Source organism: Nipponia nippon, unplaced genomic scaffold, assembly GCF_047370975.1.
Source record: "Nipponia nippon isolate SJK-2023a ecotype South Korea unplaced genomic scaffold, ASM4737097v1 scaffold_15, whole genome shotgun sequence".
In the NCBI taxonomy this organism is placed as follows: Eukaryota; Metazoa; Chordata; class Aves; order Pelecaniformes; family Threskiornithidae; genus Nipponia; species Nipponia nippon.
The window spans coordinates 10,553,120-10,577,191 of NW_028262331.1; the positions used below are offsets into that span (position 1 = coordinate 10,553,120).

General features: G+C 38.5%; 1 protein-coding gene and 1 pseudogene across 9 annotated transcripts in view; one reads left to right on the forward strand and one right to left on the reverse strand.

Moving 5' to 3' along the window:
• The window catches only part of NF1 (neurofibromin 1), a 111,754-nt gene that overhangs the window by 67,418 nt on the left and 20,264 nt on the right, over nt 1-24,072 (reverse strand). For 8 of the 9 annotated variants that reach the window (XM_087751942.1, XM_087751945.1, XM_087751948.1 and 5 more), the window contains 23 exons: nt 23,865-24,022; nt 23,030-23,203; nt 22,734-22,856; nt 22,362-22,436; nt 21,070-21,201; nt 17,872-18,006; nt 17,191-17,304; nt 14,958-15,037; nt 13,465-13,588; nt 11,824-11,967; nt 11,141-11,387; nt 10,741-10,814; nt 10,546-10,629; nt 9,485-9,925; nt 8,913-9,052; nt 8,235-8,357; nt 7,734-7,817; nt 6,979-7,095; nt 6,244-6,425; nt 5,927-6,138; nt 5,128-5,289; nt 3,978-4,081; nt 2,963-3,098 (listed from right to left, as the gene is read on the reverse strand). In XM_087751942.1, coding sequence (XP_087608068.1) covers nt 2,963-3,098; nt 3,978-4,081; nt 5,128-5,289; nt 5,927-6,138; nt 6,244-6,425; nt 6,979-7,095; nt 7,734-7,817; nt 8,235-8,357; nt 8,913-9,052; nt 9,485-9,925; nt 10,546-10,629; nt 10,741-10,814; nt 11,141-11,387; nt 11,824-11,967; nt 13,465-13,588; nt 14,958-15,037; nt 17,191-17,304; nt 17,872-18,006; nt 21,070-21,201; nt 22,362-22,436; nt 22,734-22,856; nt 23,030-23,203; nt 23,865-24,022 — 3,365 coding nt within the window. The remainder of the gene's footprint in view (nt 1-2,962; nt 3,099-3,977; nt 4,082-5,127; nt 5,290-5,926; nt 6,139-6,243; nt 6,426-6,978; nt 7,096-7,733; nt 7,818-8,234; nt 8,358-8,912; nt 9,053-9,484; nt 9,926-10,545; nt 10,630-10,740; nt 10,815-11,140; nt 11,388-11,823; nt 11,968-13,464; nt 13,589-14,957; nt 15,038-17,190; nt 17,305-17,871; nt 18,007-21,069; nt 21,202-22,361; nt 22,437-22,733; nt 22,857-23,029; nt 23,204-23,864; nt 24,023-24,072) is intronic. The other variant, XM_087751943.1, reaches the window with a different exon arrangement.
• On the forward strand, nt 221-1,667 carry LOC148056330 (uncharacterized; annotated as a pseudogene).

The following is a 24,072-nucleotide window of genomic DNA, read 5'->3' on the forward strand; positions in this document are numbered from 1 at the left end:
TACGGTCTGGCCTCCTGGGAGTGTATAGGGGGAACTTGGATACTGAAGCGTGACCCTCTCGGGACGACACCCCCCTTTGGAGGAACTTTTTGGTATTAGTTTGTGTTTTGGCCTCCTGGGAGTGCATAGGGGAAACTTGGTTTTTCTAAGGTTTGACCCTCCCAGGACGAACTCCCCTTTGTAGGACATGGCCGCCCAAAAGGCAGGCGATTCCTGTGAAGAGACAGAGAAATTATATGAGTTTTTAGAAACATACCACTCTCGCCCCTCACCCCCGGGACGAGATTGGGCACGGGACCGCTGGTTCCAACTGCAAAGTGTTATGGACCGAATAGCGGTCTTGCGTAAAGAAGCTGGAGTGAAGAAGGGGAAAGGGAAAGCCATCGTTTGTGCTGTGTTAGGAGCATGTCTGGCAGCGGCGGTGGAGGACAAGAAACGAGCGCCCTGCCAATCGGAGGCTGTGGCCGCTTCCTTGCAAGTGGCGATAACACCACTGCGAGAGCAATTACTAGAGACCGAACGGGCGCTAGAGGAGAAGCGCCAAGCTATGATTTTGAAGGAAGAGCTAAGGGTTCAGCTCCTGAGGGAGGCAGACACCCCCCGCTGAGGCGGAGGTAATGCTGGAGGAGAAAGGGGTACACCAAATTTATCCCCAGAAAGATTTAAAGCGATTAAGAGAGACTGTGGATAACCCCCCCCATACGTGCCCGCTGGTAAAGACAGAATACATATATGAGGACGATAGTGATAACCGTCCCCAAGTTGTCACCAAAGAAATCCCCTTTACCACCACCAAATTGGCCAAACTACAGAAGGATTTTGCTAGGACGGCAAGGGAATCCGAAACCGAATATGCGTGGAGGGTATCCCTGTCGGGGGGGGGACAGGGTCATGCTATCGGAAAAGGAAGCAAAGGGGTATTGGGGCCCCGGCGTCTTCCTCACAATGGGCGATCGCCGAGCCCCATGGTCTCTGACCCAGAGGGCCGCATATTGGGCGGGGGGGCTGCACCCATTGGAGAGGGGGCATCCCCTAGCTATAACTGGTTCGGTCGATCAACTACTAGAAAACGTACAGAAGGCAGCATGCCTGCAAATGATGTATGACCGGGAACTTAAACCAAACCTAAGCTCTCTGATGTTACTACCAGTAAGACCCTGAGCAACTGACGCTGCTAATAAGAGGACTCCCCGACTCGGTAAAACCTCTCGGGATCCAGTTACAGGGGAGAATTCAAAATGTGCCTCACGAAGAGCGAATTACAGCTGCCCTGGAGGGAACGGTAACCCCCGAAACAGCGGCAGTGGGGGAGGAAGGTGTGGACCTGGGGGGAGATAGCTCAGGAACTGATAAACTACGGGAGGAAATATGGGCCAGTGGGCAGGACTTACCAAAAGGTAGAAACTAGGGCCGTGCGGGCAGCGGAGCCGGCAAATAAATTGCTGGCTTCTTCGCGGGGAAGCACCGACCTAACAGAAAGGGAGAACACCCCCGTTCCAACAAGGATTGTGGCAAAAGGGACTGCAAAAGGGTGTGCCCCGAGACTTGATGGACGGGCTCCCCACCAAAAAGTTAAAGCTCCTGGTGCGGAGGTGGTCCGGGCAAGGACCCCCTCCCAAACCGAACCTGCCTTCTGCGCTGGCATTGGACAGGGAGGAAGGGTTTAAGAAGGACGAAACGAGTGGCGGGAAACTAAAACCTCCCCCCTCAGGGTGAGGAGGGAGGCTGAGGGTGGATGTTTATCAGACAACTCACCTGCAATAATAAAGGAGATCTACTAAACCCCACCAACCGGGATGGGCTGAGCGGGTGGGGGAGGCAGTGGCCAATGTCAGTAATTGCTGGGATACAAACAGGTGCCTGAAAATTGCGGCATTTTGTCCACAAGCCCCAACCATGGTACCTGTCTCTTGAAACCCCAATTCCATTTCTAATGTTTACCCTTCAAAGTTGAAGAATTGTTGAAGTCACTCGAGAATGAGCTTGCATTGAGCAATACCTCAGTTAATCTATGTTAAGGCATTCCTTCACCCGAAACCATGTTGTTCCCTTTTTCCTCCCCACTATTTTCGTCCACCCTTATCCCCAACTCTCTCAACTCCGTGTTTTCTTTCTTCCTCCCTTTTTTTCCTCTCTTTCTCTCTCCCTTATGCCACCAAGCTGCAATGTCGAGCCATGGGGTGGTGTAAAGGACCGATAGAAAATGCGGTTGTGCCTCGACATTGCCGCTGTAGCGCCATCCAGCGTCGCGCTTCGAGAACACCCTCTTCTCCACCGTTTTGAGGAAAACGACCTCGTGCGCCTGCGCGGGGGCTAAAGGCGTGAAGAGAGCCGAGGCGGGGACTAAAGGCGCGAAGAGAGAGGCGGGGGCAGCACGTCCGTGACAAGCGCACGCACACATCTGCGATCTGCGCATGCGCGATGAGCCCCTATGTAAGGAGCACACGTGCTCCTCGGTCGGGCGGCGTGCGCGACCTCTCCTTCCATTCCTGCACCCTCACAGCCCCCCCCTTCGGTCCCTGACGACGCCTGAGGCCACTGAAGACCCAGCGGAAGATCATGGGAGTCGGAGTGGTGGTGATAAACTCCTCCTTCTCTCTCTCTCTCTCCCCCCCTATTCTTTTCCTCTCCTCCCTTGCCCTCCCTCCTCCCTCCATTCTCTTCTCCCCTCAAATAAAAGTAAAAGGTTGTACGACATCTGACCGATTCCAGCGTCTTAATCTCGTCCTTGGGATCGTATAGAAACCTCCCCCGACATTCGATCAGGACACCTCCTGATTGCCAACCCAAGTCTTAAACCACCGTTCAGTCCCTACGTTTAGATTCCTGTTGTTCAGCAAACGTCTGAAAACAGCCTTTAAGAAATGCCCACTCTGCACCCACTACTGGACCAAGCTCCAAACTGCTAGAATTATAAAAACAAAACCCGAAGTTTAGGGGCAGGCAACCATTGCAGGCATACCTGGTATAAACAATGGCACACACTGCGAAGTTGTGGTGGGAACTCCGAAGAAGAATTAATGATTGCATGAAAAAATTTTTCTGTCATTTGCAAGAGACTCCGCTGGTTCTCTTCAAGGCTTTCTGTAGGCTCCAGCCTGAAACAGACCCATAAATGTATGGCCAGCAATCAAATAAATGATACTAGCTGTACTTGTATGTTTGGTAGTAACCTTATTTCACAGGGTAAAGAGAAATCTTACAGAAATATTTATGTTCTTTCACACAAAAGTTTCCATCGATATTTTAAACCATGTAAGCTACATCTATATGGTCATTTAATACTCAGTAATAAACAGGCAGTTGTAAGTGGGATTCTCTGACACCATTCCATACAAAGACATGCATATGTAATTCCAACTGATAATTGCATTATCAATTTGATGGTTTCTCTGAAAGGAATTTTTGACGTAGACACAGATATTTGAGAGTTAACTATTAAAAAGAAGGCCTGTCTTTTGGTAAGCTACTTAAAAGACGAATACTTAAAGTTTTTCTAAGAGTTAGAGGTAATTCAAAGCAATAGAACAGCTACTAAATCCAAGTCTTGAAGTTATATAAGAGAAATTAAAGCAAAAAAATTACAACATGCACACATTCCATCTTGCTTCTGTAATTAATTCAATGACCTAAAGCAGATGCTTTCTGGTACTACTGGAAATCCCCACATTAGTGGCCTACATAAAAGTCTGAAGTAGCAAGTAGGAGAAGAGGTCCTGCAAGAGCTCTCTATCTTCCTTACTCTCTCAGGGCTTAGAGGACATGCAGCAAAACCCATCTCGCTGTGTTGGACAGCTCTGTACAGCTCTCCCTGGGTGTAAGGACTGCAGATACAATTAATGTACCTGGTAAAGTGAGGAGGGGAAAAGTATGAAAGTATGAGAAAAATATTTGCAACAAGGAATCCTACCATATTTACAATGACTGGGAATCACGTTTACAAATAAATACATTTCCTCCCCCCTTGAATCTCAAACCTTGTTGGATCCACCTCAAAGCTAACATGCTGCCATTCAGAGGATGTGATCACAGTCCTTAATAAAGGTTCCAAAAGCTTCTGCAAATACGTAGCACCATATACCTGGGTAGAAAGAAAAGCAGAAGAGGTGGCCAGATTAACATGGCAATTCACAGGAACACTCCAAAACTCTCTAAGTGTTAAAAGTGCCTGAAAACATTTGTTTTGTTTTGGCATAAGTCAGATTTCTGTAAAATTGGTGTTTCTGTATTATAGTCCCACTTCTGAAACGTATCTGTGATCAATTTCTAGAAGTATTTTAATGAATTTCCAATTTAGAGAAAACTATAGGTCACTTTAATAACCACAATAACCAGATGGGATTCTTTCTTAGAGCACAGTGACTCCATAGCCCATCTCTGTTTGTACAGTACTACACAACTTTTTAAATTGAAATGGAATCATAAACAAGACTTCAGAGTTTGTCTCCCCATCTTTAAATTTCCCGTTACAAAAAGACCATCAGGAACAGTCTTCAAGCTGGTACTAGCCCCAGAATCACTCATATAACCAAACTAGTCAGAAGTTTAAAGAGCCCTACTATGACTGAAGATTATTTAGGAAAGGACTTTAAGATAACTAAAACTTTTACAAATATTTAGCTGTTTGTATCAAATAAGTTATGTTTTCTAAATAACTAGCAATCTGTGGAAATCTACAAATCTGGCAAACGGTTTTGTTACTGCGACCAGTTTTCTTCTTTACAGTGCAGAATATACAGGCTAGGCAAGATGAAACATTCATTGCCATGGTAACTTCCAGGAGGACTAACTGTACGCTTAAGCCTAACTGGTTGAGTCGTGAAGTCTTGGCAAAAGGTTAGTTCCAGGAGGATTTGTATTTTTCACTTGGGCCTGAGCATAAGAGATCTACCAGAATTAGTTCATCAAATGCTGAAACATTAAAAGCAAAACTCCCTAAACTTAACAGATGTGAGAGCTAAGACTGACTTAAACTGAGACCCAAAGGCAACTCTGCACTATTTTCATCTAATCCAGTCACTCAAGTGCGTAACACCATAGACTGGTAGTTTTGTATTTTTATATTGCTAAACTTTTCCCGTTATTGAAATGATCTGAATTGCCAGAGAGAACAATTAGATGATATACCTTAAAACAGAAAGTCATTATTTTACTGGCTAAGCTGTTTCCTCGGAAGAGTGTCTGCATGGAATCTGCTAGTTCAACTTCCTTTGAAAACATATTCCAGAGTAGCTGGTAGAGCAAGTGCCGGGAATCAAAGAGCGTGACCAGGACACGAGCTAGCTCATCCTTAAAAGAAGCAATGAAATGTTAATCTGACTAGCAGTGAGCCAAAGCAAGTACGGAAAAAAAGAATTATGAAATAACCACCAAGCAATTTGTACTAATGCTTTAAATTTGCTATGGAGTCTTGCATGTAAATATCAAATTAAGCTTAGACAATCTCTCTTTACATCTTTCCTATGCTATTGCTTGTCTAAAAATCTGCCTCATGATATTCAGCCATACAAATTCATAAGGGTTAGTCCAGACAGATAAGCAGTTATTCTGCTGTGTAACAAAGCCCAATTCATCTTGCTAAAATCTAGAGGAGCAAAAACAGTTCTGTTTGTCTGCATTACAGCACACACAATCTGTAATAAATAAGCAACCGAAACAGATACACTTATTACAATAACTGTATATAAAATTATTCCTAGATATTAACTAAAAATTTACTATAAAAATGCAGTTTATAATCAAGATGTCTGACAATTAGATTCAGTATACTTTTCAAGAATATAGTAGGAAAGGCCAGCTATCATGAATGGTAGGCCTAATCTCTCTTTAGCAGACTGTTGTTACACCCTTAATGTTCACGCTAACTTTTAGTTCAAGTCTTAATTTTTTCAAAAACGTAGGAAATAAAATGCATGAATCAACTTACCCACTGAGAACAAGGCACCACATTGGCTAAAGCCATAGCAATAGGAAGCTCCCCCTGATCACCCATCATTGTAACCAACTCCACCAATCTCTCAAACCGATCTGCTAGCACTGTTTCTGCTAACGTATCAAATTCTGTTCCCTGCTGCAGAATTTTGGTGAGGACTTCCATAAACGTAGCTCTTGTTTGGAGGTCTTTATGATAGCCCAAGCCTGATTAAAAAAACCCAGAACTACTAAGGAAGATGTAAAAATAAATTAAATACCAATGTCTTCATTATGTATTCATTTATGCACAGTTATCTCTAACTACTTTACCTATTGAGTGCATAAGACCACTGTCCACGTTTGCGTTGAGTAAATTTGACATAGCAAGAACAGTGCAGTGCCGGAGCGAAGCTAATCTTCGAGACATTCCACGTTTCCTGCCACCTGTTTGTGCACTTTCATCTTCAACTTCACTACAGTCGTTTAGAAGGTTCATAAACAGTGTGAAGTATCTAAAGAAAAAGACTTGGATAAGTAAAACAGGTTCTGCAAAGGCAACCATCTGAAAAGATCTGCATACAGTAGCAAATAGACAATAAGCCTCCCTAAAAATCTTGTAACTGCCCCATGTAATCTTTCTTGTAGCATAATCCAAACTTTCAAATGCATTGTAACAACCAGAAAGCACTGTCCTAAAATTTGTATGCAAATTTTCTCAAACCAAGCAAGTGAATTTCACAGGTGTGCCTTTACAAACAGATGTCTTGAAAGAGATTTTAAGTTTCATAGATAAAAATATAATACCAAAGCAAGCCAATCACTCCCAGGAATTAAGCATACATCTGCATTAAGCAGAAACAAAGTAAAATTTTATAATTATTTTCTAAATGAAAATGTTTCCATAAACCTAGGAGGTTAAGATGTGTGAAATGGGATAAGAAGTAATTTCTGTTTGGATAATAAAATTATTTCTTCAACGAGAAGAAACATAGTTTGTAATAAAAGTCATAAGGTGCAGCTACTTAGAGTCATTGTATAGAAAAATAGTTAAAAGTCACTACTTACTTAAGAAATAACTGAGATTTCGCTTCCATCAACTCAACACCATCTCCTTCTTCAGGCTGTAGTGGAAGTCCAGCAAGAAGAGAGACCACTGCTTCCATACTCGCTTGGTCCAAATCTCTGAAAAATAAAGTTTTAAGCGGCTGTGAATCAGTTCAGCAGAATTAAGTCTCTCCTTCCCCTTGACAATTTTCCCATCCAGTACCACATCCCTTTTCCTTATGTATCTAACTGCAGGTGAAAAGGATGTTTTAAAAAAAGAGTTATCCTAGTGAAGTTCTGTCCACCAGGAAAAAAGCTACTGCAGCCTGTGGTACAGGGTCAAGCAATATATCTACTAAGGACAACAACTGCAAACCAAATTTGTCACTATAAAAACAGTTAAGTATAAATTCAACACTATAATGTTTCACAATTTTATTCTTCAGAATGCAGCATATGAAGATGTAGTTCTAGCAAATAAAATGTTCAATCCTAATGCTAAATCAGAAAAGGTATTAAAAGGAATTAAATAAATTTGGTAGATGTAAAAAAAAGAACAACCCACCAAAACAAACAAACACCTCAAGAGCCATGTTAGTTAAGACTATGCATTAAATATAATTCTGTTGTTGCTCACCAAAACTTAAGTTTCAATTTTTGTTTTTTTTCCTTAAAATTTCTACCACTGCAGGAAGTCCACAGGAGCCAGCTCATCTGTGGGTACCAAATGCCACCTGGAACACTGTTAGCAACAGTTTGATAGTATTCTTTCTTACCTTGTCAAGCATTTCACATCCTCATCTGTTGCTTGATTAGATGTTCCCATAACCCAGTCTGTCAAATATTCTACCATTTTGTTCCTGTTACATATAGATATATTGCTTTAGCTTTGTTTTTCTTTCTTTCTTTAACAACCCTTCCCCCAAACACACTTACTACTGTTGGCATCATGCTTAATTATTACAAATTCAGTGTAAGAACTATTTGAACCGCCACGCGCTGAAGATGAACGGAACTAGTTTTATTATAGCAAGTAATACTCCAGTCTGTATCAAACACATCATTTTTACACATGTTTAGTATCCCCGCAATCAAAATAAAATTTTAATGCAGCACCAGGCTCTAAATTATTCTGAAGACAAAGACAGGAGTACTATCCCTATACCAGGAATACTGGTGCGAGACAGTTTTTGGTTTATTTTTTTAAACGTGTAACCAAACAAAATTACACTTGTCCACATTACGCTACCCTGGGAGTTATATAATGCAATACTTACCTAAATTTCATTTCTTGGCAAAATGAAAGGTCATCTCTCCTCTCCATCATTACTTCTACTAACTGACATAGCTTAGTTTTTATTTGAATTGCATGTACCAAATTTCCAAGCACACGCACATACCTGAAAAAAAAGGAAAAAGATTGATTAAATTCTTCATACTACAAGGCCCATACATCTGACGAAACTTTTCAGGTCCATGCTGGCTGACCCAGCAGACTTGCATAACGGGTTAGCAAGTGTTGGGGCTACCTTTTTTTGTTTTCCAAGTGAGCAGGCCAGTCCCTATATCAGCTGAAGACCAGCACCAAATTTCTTCTGGCCAAAGAAGTTTTCTATTAGTATAAAATTGAACAGAAATCTGTCCTACAGCTGGTTTTTAACCACTAACACCATTGTACAGAAAAGAAACCAGGAATACTTACAAGAATGAGGCCAAGCTATGGAATGATTAGTTCTTTAAAAAAAAAAAAAAGTCACCCTCTATCAGCACACTTTATGCTACAGTATAAATGATCTCCACAATTACTAAAGTTGTCAGAACCATAAGGAGGAGGAGGATCAGAAAATGAGCTGCTGCTTCTCCATGGATGCAAGCAGAAAAGATATAAACTAGAAGGATCTACCTCACTTCTTAAACGTATTACTTTATATGGGAAGATCAACACGATTTCTTACCTAACCAGATTTAGCATCATTGTCTCAATACTAGCTTGTCCAAGATGCTCTGAGCTCCCTTCTGTATGATTGTCAAGCAAATTCTTCATTATAGCAATGGTTTGCTCTACAAATTGCGTGTTGGTCTCGGTCAACAAAACCTACAGGAAGAAAGTCGGTGGTCTTAATTCTTTGCACACAAAACCAAAAAAGGGTATTTATCAAATATACGGCAGCATTTCAAAAATCTAATGCACAAGCATTTTTCTAGCATCACCTAGCCAAAAGAATTCCAATATGTCAAGATTAAGTATGTCAATACTACCAGCCACAACGATTCTGACAACATTCTCACAGATTCTGTACTCAGAGTTCACTAAGAATTCAAGAATGTTTTCAATTACTTCAAGTTAAATATAGCCTGGAATCACAAATACAATAATTATTAATGGACGTTGTCAAATACAATCACAATGTTTGCAGGTTTTTCTGTACAAAACATTAACAGGTATCAATTTCAATTACCTATGTGAAAGACAAGACAAATGCTTTTTATTAAGACACAAACGTGAAGGAATATATCAACACTTTACCTGTCCTTGAGAATCAAAAAACTTGCTGATGGTATTCTTCAATTTGTTAAACAGCATTGGATAAAGTGCTGGACTCAACTCCAAACCCACCAGATCTTTAATATTAGTCCGTATCTGAAGGCCCACTTTCTCATGGTTACAGACCATCAGAGTCAATAATCGATCGATGAATTTGCTAACGGGAGTCTCTGCATTTCCCTCAGTGGACACCATAGATATCATGGAGCCCTTACGCTCATTGACAGGGCCCATAGGTGGGCTGTAGGTTGCTAATCCTGCATTGCTACGATGCTGTAGGCACACTCCTCCGAGGGCACATAAGAACCCCGTCATGTTGATCCACTCCTGAAGAGAATCTGTGTCAGACAAATCTATGGAGCCTCCCCCGCTAACGTGCGACATTCGTCTCTTAACAATTGTCTTATGAAGACTTTCAGTAACCTGAAAAAGAATGTCTGAAGATGAAATCTCTTCAATTAAATGTAACTAATGGACAGAGATCAGAATTCTAAAGTACTCTGCAACACATCCTGCCATTTACAATTCCAGTCTCAAGAATTTTCTAAGATTCACCGTCCATAGTTTATTGTGGTAGTACGAACAGAAATCTATACAGAGGCACTGTTTTTAGAAAAGTTGAAAAAGCAAGGGTAAAAAGGACTGAAGGGGCTTGCCTAGTCAACTCCCTGCTCTGCACCAGAATAAAGCACATTTAAAATAATGGTAGCCAGCAGCTTGTTTAAAAACTTTCAGTGAAAGGGATTTCATAATTGCTCTAGTAGTATTCCAGAGTTTTCACTATTCTTTTTTTCAATTTCTTTTTAATTTTTAAGCTCAGCTTCCATCTCCCTTACAGCAATTTAAGTCAAATTACTTCTTGGTCTCTTAGTAAGCATAGTGGACAACTGACTACCATTATTTTTCTGGATTACTTTCATGGAGCTTAAGTCTGCCTACAAAACTCATTCTCTAGATTAAAATTCAATTCCTTAAAATAAATAAGCTTAAATAGTTATTTTGATTTTTGTAAGGGTTGAACCTATGGAAAAATTCATAGTCACCTGCCCATCTTCCATTTTGGTCTTCGGATAGTTAAGGATTAGTTTTGTAGCTTGTTCCCATTTTGCATGTGTATCCTCCCAGGCCTAAAATAAGATATATCAAGATTTAATTTCAAAACTACTTGTAGCAACAGTATTTTCTGTTTTCAAAAAAATATGCACGCAAAGAGTATACAAATTCAGAAGAACGTTTACCTCCGTGTTGCCTGCAGTTGGATGTTCAATGCGTCTTAACAACGCCATCACTCTTTTCTGAAGAGCTGCTCTCCCTACAAAGGAGCACAGAACATTTAACCAAGTTTTTTGAAAACCCACCTATATCAAAATATGAGATCTTTAAAAGTAATTATTGAATTAACAGAGAAACATATCCCCTTAAAGCGTTTAGAAAAGGATTCTTCTTTTTACACTTTAAAATCCTCATGAACTCAGTCACCCAAGTTCTCTATGCTTTCTAGCAATTCTGACAATTAAGATATTTCAGTGAAAGCAGGAGTAGCAATCAAATCAAGAATCTCAACCCGTTTAAAGAACTCAAACACAAATAACAGTATTATACAGGTAGAAAAGTATTTTACAGATTCATGATTCTTACCTGTTGACATCATATTGCTAACAGACGCAAACTCCATAAAAGTATTGTAGTTTGGCAAAAAATTATGCACTGAGACTTCATCTACTCCACATCTGATATCCGCTTCCTCACAGAGATGACGGAAACAGGACATTGCAACAAGGACTGCCTCAATATCTGGGCTCCACAAAAACATGTATAAGGCGACTTCCAATTTTGTTTGGGCTTGGCGACAAATCGGTGTTCCGCTGCATCCTGCTGTACTTTCCTTGGAAAATAGAGAATTCCGAATTTGGTAATATTGCTTATGAATACGGCAAGTTTATTAAAATTCAGCCTTATCCAAATTATTCTTTAAAACTGCTTTTATTCCAGTAGGAATAAGCATTCCTAAACAAGATCAGAGCTCTTATATGCCATTGCATGAACACAGTGGCTATGAACCTGCTCTTTTCATAAGGATAACCATGTACTTAGGAAAATCTTATTGATACTGGAAAAGCGTACATTAAAAAACAAAATTCAAGTTTTGGCTCATAAATATCCTCTTCATTTTTTTCCTGCAGCTAGAACTAGCATTAAAATTAGGCTTGAGAAACTTGTCTGTCAAAGGGTATTACCTCTCAAAGTAATTTAATTTCTACTTGCACGCAGGTTTTTTTCTCCCCAGGTGTTAAAAAGAATTATTATCATATAATTCTTACCATGGAAGAATTCCCTTTCCCTTTCCTGAGGGTAGCTCCTGGAGCACAGCGTATCATCTCTTCATGGTCAAGAGAAATTTGACTAGTTCCACCTCCAGAGACATCATAAAGGAAGAGAAAGTGGCAGGAACTCCTATCTGATTGCTATAAAGAGAGGGAAGAAAAATAAATCAACCTATTTTTTTAAAAAGGTAAAAAGGATAGATTTCAGGAAGGTAAAAAGCTCTTCAACATTTACACAATACTTTTCACACTGGTGCTCTCAGGGCTTTATAAAGTTACCCATATTAATGGTATCTTAGAATGATATTTCCCCTTAAGAGATTACCTGGAGAGTCATCTTCAAAAACACATCACCTTGAGGTAAGCACAAAATGATGCCTCTTCCTCCCTTTCTGGAGCCGCCTGAAAACCCTATAGGCTTCTTGGTTTAACTCCAGAGAATACATACTAACATAAATGTAATTATAATTTACATGTAATTAAGTCTAAAGAAGCCAAGCTCAGGAGTACTGTACATTTCATTCTATAAAATTTATATTAGATCAGAAAAGCAGGAACTGAGATTGTGAAGCAGAGCTCTAATAACAACTATTATCTTTTCCTGACCCTGATATTAATGAACATCCTCTAAGCACTAAGAGGAAAGAGATTTTATAAACAACTAATTACTTCTTAACTGGAAGGAGAATGATAATATTAAGCATACTCTCTATTTGAAGGACAGTTGATTTCCACTTAGAGGCCAAATGTAAAAGTCTTTCTGAATTCAGAGAAAGCCAGAATGCCTAAGGGCTTCAGCTGCAATACGTGAGATTATATTTTACAAATATATGTTAAACTGGAGATACCAAAGGAAAAAGCCTACTACTCAGCATCAACACAGACAAAAAGTAGTGTCCATCAGCAACAGAGCTACCAAAGTTGAAAAGAGAAGAAAAGAAAGTAATTTAAAGGTAAAAATCCTCTTGCTGAAAGAGGACTTTTTAAGCACGCCATATACTACACATAAGATAGTATCCTCCTCATGTTAGCACAGCTACTTTCAGGTCAGATAGAAAAAAAAGGAAACCCTTTATTTTTTCTAATAGATCTTTACTTCAAAAAGTAATATAGCGAGTCTGGTTTTAATTCTAGCAAGTGTAGCATTACAATGTGTGTTTGGCTTGGAAAAAGTCTCTTGAGATTATTGGAAAGAAGCTAGTCAGAATTCTAGGACTCATATGAACACGAGATCCAAAACGAAATTTTTATTTCATCCATGAAGAAGAATATTTTATCATAACTAACTTTCCCTTTTCCTCACCTTGTGGACTATTTCCCTTTGTATTAGGCAAACAGGTATCGGGCACCAGGTTTCTGCGAAATACACATTTTCCAGGCAAGTACGACAACCTGTGTAGCTGAAGTTAAAAAAAAAAAAAAAAAAAATCCTAAACCTAACTGGGGTTACCAATTCTAATCAAAGGTGCCTCACAAAACACCGTCTCTCAGCAGAGAGGAAATCAGAAACCAGAAAGTGTAGGTGTAGCTATTAAACCTCTTCCAATCATAAAAATAACCTGGGAAATAAAGGGAGTGACGAAACAGAGAGCAGTTAATTTTAATGATCCTAACAGACAGATGTTAACATTTACTTACTTTGTTTTTTAGAAGAAATTTATTCCTACAGATGAGAATCTCTCGCAGCCACTTGAGGATTTCTGTACTGCTGAGCATCTGATGACTAGTTAGTTTCTTGCAGATATAAAAAAGCATTTGTGAACTGCAGCAAAATGAAATTTGGCATTAGCTTTATAATCTAGTAACAAAATTTTGGAAGATATTACTACATTTTACATAGGAATAGGCAATTAGCATGAATATCCTATACATATACTAGCATCATCTTTTAAAATGTATAATAGATATAATATAGGTGTGTACTTTACATGACAAGCTCCCCTCTGACCCTTCCCACCACCCTGGCTTTTTCAGTTCCCTAGAGGAAGTTAAGCAATTTGGGTACTTGTTAGAAGTCCAGACTCCAGGGCTGTCGATTCAGAAGTCCTCCATTTATCCACAGAACAGATACAGCACAGACAGTGGCAGTACAAGTTTACCTACACTGCTCTGATAACGTGTCTCAACTCTGTTCTGGAAGGAACACATCTAGGGATGTTCCTTCTTCATATCCATTCAGGCCTCACACTCTCTGTTAAAACTGCCAAAGGGTCCAAATTAGTGTCAATTTTAATGGGTTTTTCCCCCAGCCCGAACAGACCACAAACTCATTTCTACTACTAGAAATTACAGTAATGAGTTTCAGTTATTGCCCATCTAGGTAGGGTCAGCCCCAAACCTATCCCATAACAAGCCCCTTGAGCCATATTTAGCAGTCATGCAGGCCGATTTGTTGAGGCTGCTAAGAGTGTTCCTCCTAGACTGTCATCCCCGTTCTTCTAAAACGGGCATCTCTACCAATTCAGATTAGATCACCAAATATTGCTGTTTAAAATCGTTTAGCTCATGCAATTCTTAGAAATCTGAGTTTACAGATTCTTTTTTTTCTGGTTTAGCATTTTGTGCAATTCTGACTTTTTTGGAACGTCATCTCCCTTAATATTCTCCAAGAAATCAACCACAACAGCTGCTGTGAAGTTATAAAAAGCAAGATGACTTTAATGAATAAAAATTCTTTAATTACACAGGAAACACAAATGGAGATCACGGGTCAGGGCAAACTACTACCTTCTTTAGGTGAGGGCTTCAGAGTCAAGATTAGCAAATCCACACTTCTAGAATCGCTTAGCATTACCCTCCCTCAGCCCCAAAAAGATAAAATAGAATTTAAACAAGTAGTAAACATTCAAATGAGGTGGAAAAGTCTCTGACTTTTCAAACTAATAATCATTTCTACACCTTAACATCAGGCTGAAGAGAGTCATTAAGAAAGCCAGCAAAACACCTGTTATATTTTTGTTAAATTTCTATAGTATAAGGAAGATAAAATGTTTTCATGAACACACATAATGATTTTGACTGCAGATTCATGCCAATGCTGCACAGGTATCCCCGAACAGTCACAGCTATTTCAACAGGGAAGACAAATCAAAACAGCTATTTCTCTAAGTTACAAAAGTTAGCTTACATACCTAATTTCCCAGAATGTTTCTATAGGTGCGTCAGGATTCCACAAGTCAATGCTGTCTAACTGGTGAAGAACTAGCAAGGCCTAAATTCAGAACAAAGTAGTTGCACTTAAAGGCAGACATTTACAAAGTAATCAGCACAGGCAGAGAAAGAGGTGCAATCGCACAGTAGTTACATTGTTTTAAAAACAACAAAAGATATAAAAATGCATTTTATATAGAAGATCAAGAGTTCATTGTTAGCCCGTGTCAAAAGTATTTCATTTCCGTCTTTATTACATATTTATAATCCAAACCTAGAGTTTTTACCTTCTATTTCCATACAAATCCATACTACAAACAGTGTTTCTAAAAGATAGGTTTTGGCTTTAATATTTAATGTCCAGCTGCAAAAAAATTAATGCAACCAATCCTATGGATATAAACTTCTAGCGGCAACAACAAAATTTCTGTAGTTGAAGCTCTTTGCCAAGTCAGGACATTCCCTGCACAAGCAAAAACTTAGATAAGACTAGGTTCTGACAACGTCTAAGAACATACTGGTGAACTATGGCCAAAACTTTAATCTCCGCTTTTGATTTCATCAGATTAACTACAAAAAATCTCAAAAATCCACTACTTATAAATCAGCTGAAGACAATTTTCAGAAGAAATATGTATCTAATAAAAATTAAACTGGTCAAAGGTTATAAACAAACAGAAAATTATTGATTAGAAGTTGTTTATCCTTAATTCTACCAAACAACTATAGCAAACAAAATCTCTCCTCTTAAGTCACCTACTACTTGGGGTCTGATATGCAGGCAAATAGACTTCCACTTTGGTGAAAATACAAGTTAAAGACAGAAAGGAGGAAAGTCTTAGCTATTTTTTCTCATAAATTAAAAAAAATAAAGTTTGCAGCAGAGGGATTGTTATTAAAAATGGCATTTAAAAAAACCCAACCCATATTGGTCTCCAACAATGTTTAAGCGGTTATTTCAAATTGCTTCCTATTTTAAACAAATATTCTAGAACTTCTTTAGTAACCTACTAGTCAAAAACAGACACGAGAGGCCGATCCTCAGCTAGTTAAGCCAATCATCAGGTAGATTAGGGATTAAGATCAATAAAGAATCAAGATTGAAAAGTATACTGAAATTAGATTACATAACGGCCAAAACTTTTCAATCTCCAAGTTCCTGTAAATGACCATAAGGATGTTACCATCCAACAGAAACTTCCCTAGAGACTTTCACACTGAAAAGGATTATTCTTATACAAGAAATATTCTTGAATTCTACCATTAAGCTATGAAGAAATATGTATTTCATATATTGATAGGTAGTAGTATGTTGACACTATTTGTAGCAATTCTTTTTGAGGCAAGGTTTAGCAAAAAAGCCTTAGTTTACCTGCTAAAATTCAACTATTTATGTAAAGCTTTAATAGCATATAGGTATAGTTAATCCTTTTTTCAGTCTACCTGTGAAAACCTAAAACATGAAAGATGTCAACGAAGCACACACTCTACAGTGCACTTTTTAGAATGGGAATCTAAAGAAGGCAGAATAATATATCTGGCACCATGGATTTAAAAAAAACAAAAAACCTTTCTGTTCCATTATGCACAAGGACAAGCTGGAGCCTGCTTTCATCGTATATGAAGCGCTCTGGAGACCCACCATAGTGAAAACCACACAAACGTTACAACTGAACTGGCAAAGTCACAGAATCAGCAACTTTGCATGGCAAGGCTAAAAATCAGCAGTAACTTTGGTGATTTGTTAGCTTCATCAGTCAAAGCTGGCGGGAAGAAGATTTCAGTAGCCTGGAAGTATCCAATCCATCCCTCCCACACATAAAACCTCCTCCAATTCACAACAGAACACAGAACCAGCCACTGCATCAGGCATTTTTCTCACAGCCATTCAGAAAACATAAAAGAGAAAGGGCAAGCTTAATGGTGCTTTCCGCAAAGATGGAACAGAGGAAGTGTCAAACTGGATTTGATCAACACCAGGGATGAACAAACCATATTAAGAGGTGTAGGGTAGTCACAAGAGACAGTATGAATTGCTTTTTAAAATTTTCTTATGGGCCTCTCCTGTAAAACTTTCAGTGCAGGAGACATTTAGAAAAAGATCCATAGAGACCAAACTCAGAACTTTGTAGCTGATCGATACTTTAGCGCTTCTACAAAAGCCTTGACTGTCTGTGTACTAATTATCTGGCATAGAGAACATTTACCCCTTACCTCCATGGCTTCTTGTGCTATATCTGGCATGCTGGATTGAGGAACAAGTTGTACAAGGCCTGTAATTAATTCAGCCGTGCTACCTTGTGTCTCAGGCCCTTGCTTCCTTGGATTCTAAATAGCAAAAAGGAAAGCAAGTTTAAGTTGTAAAACTTTTTAATGACTGACCATGTTACTGACTGCTACAGTGGCATTCCTGTAATTAAACTAGGGGGATTTCTGGATCTTTAAGAGACTACCTCATTTCTTTTTAAGCTATGATACCCCTTGCATATCGTATCTTTGACAGAATTGAAATATTTTTAAATTAAACAATACACAGACCTGAGAAAATGGAAGATTTAAGAGCGCATCTGTCTTTCTACTCATTGAAATCATGACTGATTTCCCCCCGCCTTATTTTAGTTTTCTTCTTGTTCTATTCCCCTCTCCTTCCCCCCACACCCCCTTCAGAGTTACAGAGCTTTATGCTCCCTTTCATTGTGTTGCTCTGGTTCTGTAAAATTTCTTACAGTTTCTTTTTGGTTTTGCCTTTTTCCTTTGAAAAAACAGAAGCATTATAACCAGAGAAAAGAATGAGCAGGGAAGTATCCTGGATACCAGGTTTATGTTTTTAATTTTTATTCATTTAGCAGCTTCAAAAGTAAGTTTTACTATGAACAGATGGTATGATATACTTACACACAGCAAAAGCTTTGGATCAGCATGGATCAGTTTTACCAAGGATAACAGCAAGAACTTGTAGCTTCTGGTTTCCAGATCAGTCGGTTTTTCTTTGAATTTAAGGCTTGTCATTTTCTCCTTAAATGTAAGACTCTGATGGAAGGAAAAGTCACAGTCGTTGTCAGTAAGGTAGTCGACATAGTAGTTATAATTAAAAATCTTGTGAAGTGCATTGCTTTTATAAGCTATAATTCATGAAAAAGTTTAAAAGTGCATTAAATTCACTCAAGTATAGTCACATAGCCTTCTACTTAAAAATCCCCTTTTACATATGCATATTTTATCACTTTATTATGTCTTTAAAGTTTACTTCAGAATTGTTTTAGTGAGCTGCATGTGGACATAAAAAAAGTTTTTGCATAAGGCAAACTGTGGCAAAAGTAAAATGGATAAGAGGACTAGTAAGAATTCAGAGAGATTTTCTCTCATCTGAGAAAGAAATAAAAACAAATGTTTCCAAGTAAGCTTGAATCCATGAGAGGGTAGGGAATTTTTTTCCAAAGACAAAGTATTCTCTTTATTTTCTGCCATAATCACAGTCCACATGATAGCATTTTCATCTGTACAGCCTCTGAAAAACGCACCTTTCAGTTTTCACAAGGTACAGAGTGCATCACTTAAAAAAAAAAAAATCTAGCTTCATCTGAAAAACTCCGTGAACTACTTCTGTACCAGTCAAGTTCCTCATGTGAAACGGAGGACAGTTTAAGATACGTATTGAGAGCTCACATGAGGTATTCTGGTTTGACTCCAGTCTGGACTGTATCATACTCTACCACTGCTGTTCACACAACAGAATCCAGGTAGCGATATGACCAATACATTTAACAAATAGTCATACATAGTGTTGGCTGTGAAATAAGTGTACATGGATTGTAGCAGTTGTAAGGATTTCAAAAATTGAGTTTATACTTCAATCCTACAGTGTGCACAGCCCTCCAAAGCGAATCACCCTGTTGTATGGCAATCAACTGCAGTTTCTTCATCTCAACAAAAATAATTTGGATGCATACTAAAGTCTGTGAAAAATACCATATATATGTGTGTGTGTGTTCATATATATACACACACACATATACATACATATATAAAAAAAAGTGACCTTACGTTAATTGGTCCCCAGTATGTCCGAAGACAAAAGATCTTCATCTCTCTCCAATAAGTTTACAGAATTTATATTTTCATTAATTTTAATCTTCCATAAGCAGGGATTGAACTAGTATTTTTGCTTACAGCTACCAAAATCGTCATGAGACAGTAACTTGGACAAAAAAATCTGCCATTGTGGATATTCAACACAAGACAGAATACAACACTCTTTAGGAACTCAGCTTTTTAAACTATTTTGTCTCATTTATTACTTGCGAAGATCTCAAACAATAACATGAACTTGGTTTTCATTTTCACTAAACTTACAAGTTTTGGACAAAAAAAATAGGTAGCTTGAAATCATCCTCAAGGTAACTGCCGAAGAGATATGGCACTATATAATTAAATTCTAGAAGGCATTAGAACCTCATGCTATTTTGCTAAGTAGTTAGTGTAAAAAATATACAGAATTAAATCTACCACATAAAAAAAGCACCTGATCAAGAAATTGATACCACACTGGTGGAGGAAACTAATTCTGTTTTAAATCTTAGTTTGCTACAGTTAAGGGAATTCTGAGAAGAGCCACAGGGCAAAAGAAGCTGATTCCTTTCTGTGAAGCGATTTATTAACTTCACACAATCAAAACTAAAGACGATCAATAAACAAAGACAGGGACATGACCGCCCTCTACAAATACACCAAGGGGATAAACACCGGTTTGAAGCTAACAGACAACACTGGAACAAGAACAAATGGGGATAAGTTAGACATAAATAAGTTTAGGCTGGAAATTAGAAAAGAGTTCTAACCACCAGAGTGGGGAGATTCTGGAAGAGCATCGTGATGGAAAAGTAGGGGGCAGAAGGAAAAGAACAGAACCAACAAAAAGCCTTTCCTTCTAGGAAGGAGCTCGACTGGTTGTGAAAGGGATTGCCTTGCAATTGCCAAGCAGAGTGCTGAAGAGGTCTCCTCCAGTCCTGCGTCTTACGTAAAACATGCTACCTCTTGGATCCCAGCCGGAGCGACTGCAGTGGTAACTATGCACAGAAAAGTCAGAGCAAGGAAGGGCTTTTCTGCGGTAGTTACAATGGGTCATACTTACAGCAACAGAGGCCCACTGCCATGCAAAACAGTGACTGGTTGGCATCTGACCATGTGAGCGACAGCAGGCAATAAGAACGGAAAATAAGAAGCAGAAGACAAAGCACCACCAATCAATGTCAGAGTTGCCATTACAACACCCCTGCTATTTTCTCAACAGATGAATATATACATGTAAAAAGCAAGTTAAACATGTTGTAGCTTTCAACTAAAGGTTATTTTGATCATTTGCTTTCATTTGAGAAGCCCAATAGGAATATTTTCCTGTATCATTTTAGGCCTTCTAAAACAATCAACCAAATTCACTCGACACATCAAAAGTCCTAAATGGAAAGTTCAGAAGAAAGGCAATGCAGCTGCATGTGAACTTACTAAAAAAATCTGGATGAACTACAAATTTGAATTTACTCAAGATTTTTTTCCAAGACAACCAAGAATATTGACTTTATTTCATAATGGTTGAAAAATCTTTTACTTTGTTGCTGTCACCAAGACCAAACAGTCAACTTGCTCAACAGAAAGCAAGCAAGACAAATGAAGAGATACTCATGCCAATCATGGTAAAAGCATTGCAGTTTTCAGAAATTATTTTCACATCCAGAATGCTTTTGTTTTTCAGATTAAACAAGAATGGACATATTACCTAGCTATTCACACAGAAAGAAAGCTTAAAATGAACAGTTAGCCACAGAGGACAGTTACAGAAGAAATACTCCTATGTTGCCAGTTTAAGAGCAGCATGAAAACTGAGAAACATACATCACTGACTAGAAACAGCTAGTCAATAGACTAAAACCTGCAAGGTTTACAGAGCATGTATGGCTCTCTGTTGCTTTTTGGATTGCAATGTCCTTCCCCCCTCTAGTTTCCAGTCTAAAGTTAATGAATAAAAAAGCTGGAATGGAATGGAGACACAGGAAAAACAACAGGTTTGTGTTTCAATAGCTTCTTTACAAGTCTTACCGGAGTCATGCGAATTGCTTGATGTGCCCCACAGCCTTGAACAGCTTTATGAAGTGTCTCACTGAACATGCTGCGAAGCTCCATGGAATGGCAGTACACAGCATCGATCTTGGGCCACCAGTCCAACGCAGACTAGAACGAAAACACAGAAAAGCTCAAGTGGTAAACTGGTAAATATGAGTTAGATTATGATTTGTTACAAAAGCTGCAGAATAACTAACCTTTACGCATGAGTATTTTACACGGTATTGCCAATATGTTAATTTTGCATTCTCACCATAAAACTCATAATATTTAAATGAGTTGTAACAGAAGCAATACTTCCAACTTAGCTGCTTACTGTATTACTCTCCTTTCTGAACGGGCACAAACCCCGAAACCATGAATGCAGGAAACCATGGCAGATTTCAGGATACTGAATGTAAGTAATACTTCAAAACAAACAATGTGCACTCAATTTATTGGGATACACTAAACAAAATGGAAAATTGGTATTTTAAGTGCTTGATAATAACTGAAAAGCTGTATTACTCCACCACAGATACACCACCACATCCACAGTAGCATTTTCACCCCTATTTGTCAAAGTGCCTAATACTTTCTTTGTAAAAAATATTGTGTTTTCATTACAATGTTGGGATAAATGAAATAAAAAATGTTATGTAAATTAAGTAAGGCTGGTTGCTCAACACTGACTGATTCTATTCTCATACGGATCAGGAAAGTATTTCTGAACAGTATAAAAAGTAAAGTTGTATTTGAGTGACTTGAAGTACAATAACACATTGAAGATGAACAACTGCACAAACTTTCAAAATATGTTTGGCACTCGGCATTTACTACAATTTTACACTATTTAAATTCATACTGGATCAAATCCCTGAGCAAAGCCACGAGGCCAGCTCTTCCCCTAAGTTCCCATGTCAATAGACTAGAAGCAGTAGAAGGTGGTGTAACGATGAATGTCCCGAGAGTGTTTTTCATGTATCAGTAAAGCAGTACCTATTATAAAGCCAGAGAACATAAGATTCATTTGTCATCCTACATGAGAGGGTACTAAACCATAATTGTATTGAAATGTTATACTGGAATACAAGCTCTTAAACTGGGAATCCAACTGGTGGACAGCATGAACTAAGATTTGTACATCCTTCCTTATCAGCAAGCAACTCTTGCTGCATGGATACAGGCAACAAGATTTGGTCTACTATTCAAATTGTATTTAATAAGCAGATATTGATCTGAATAGAAGCCACAGATTGCTGGGCTGATTAAATATTTTCAGAACTTACATTTGTGATGATTCGGTGGAGAGAATTTACCAGTACATAATGAAATGTTGATGGGGAATTCTGTGCCAAGCAGATCTACAATAAAAATTACATAAAAGCCACTTAGGAACATCTTTTTCTCTGCCATCTTTCTTATCACACTGAATAACATACTGAAGCCTTTTTATTAAACTGACAAAGCTGTCAAATCTAAACTTGAGAGTCTAACCAGCTAAGAAAAGATGTATAAAAACATGCAGGGATTTATTACTAAGGGATATTTATACAGTTGAACTTATTTATGAGCTTCCAGCTGCTGGTAGCATATCTTTTATAATTGACAGGTCATCAATAGTATGAGGAGAATGACTTACCAGTAAGTAGTGTTCTCACCTTGAAGTGTTGGTTATTATGAGGGTTTATGCGGAAGCAGGAAACTAAGCAGTCAATCATAAGGTCTACATCTGCATTTTGATTGCCTCTTGAAAAAGGTTTGCTTGGATTAAACAGCAAATTCTATGTATTTAAAAAAAAAATATATATATATAAATCAGATACCAAGATTATTCTTGTCTACTTTCAATACAAAACTTTCCACTATGCTATTCAATTAAGGAGAAATTCAAAGTTTATTTCAGTATTCTAAAATTCAAATTTCTTCATTGCAATTAGGAAACAGACATTTTTACCTTCAAATCTACTACCATGGACTGCACTAGTAGGAAAATGACGGAATTATCTTCCCAGTTGATGTAGGTAGATGCTTTGCACAGTTTAACACAAGCAATAGCAGCACTTTCAGTCAGCTGTCTGCTCCCACTGTGGCCTGCAAGTGCTTTCCTGAGATTGTCCAGGAACAGTTTCTGCAGAATTCAAATCAGGAATAGTTATAACCAGAGCTTTGGTAATTTGCGGTCAGGGTTTTTAGATCCTTAAATATTAAAACCAAAACGATACTGCATTTTCTGATCAGAAATCATGGATATTGGGACTGCAAAAAACAACTTGATGCAGCATTCTGGAGAAACGTTATGTTTATTAAACACATTAATTTTGAATGTCTGGGGCAATCAGAATGGCACGAAGATAGATGGTTGTTTACTCTTAACCATAATGTTTGCAGCCACATCAAATTCACCATCTGCTACAGGTACTGCAGTTATGGAACACGCAGTACACACACCGCAGAAACCTCGATCAGTACAACATAGGCCAGCGAGAAACAATGCTAAGTTTGCTACTGGTGGAGGCAGGGGAAATCACTACGCTAGGATGCAAATCTCCAAGGAGATGTAAAAGTTCGGAAATAATATTGTTTGGGACATACTATCTGGATGAATTATTGACAGTGAAACAACATATGTTAGGTGAGAAGTTAAAAAGGGTGCAGAAATTTACCTATGGAATTGTAATGTGCTTTTTAAGCAGGAAAGACAAAATAAAATATACCTGAAATACAGAAAAAGCAAAGACAAGTATCCTCTAGAAATCAGCACCAGAATTCAGATACTTTTATTCTCTTACCTTGTTCATTTTAGTTTCCTCTACCACATCCTTTGCTATATCTTGGATTATCTCTGGACACAGGACCAGGAGTATGATTTGCAGTGGCCAAACTGCTGCTTTACGTTTCGTGCTTTCAGCAAAGCCATCCACTAAGTCAAACAACTTCTCTGCACAATCTGCATAAAATATAACCTCAAGTTCAATACCCATTTTCATTATGACAAGG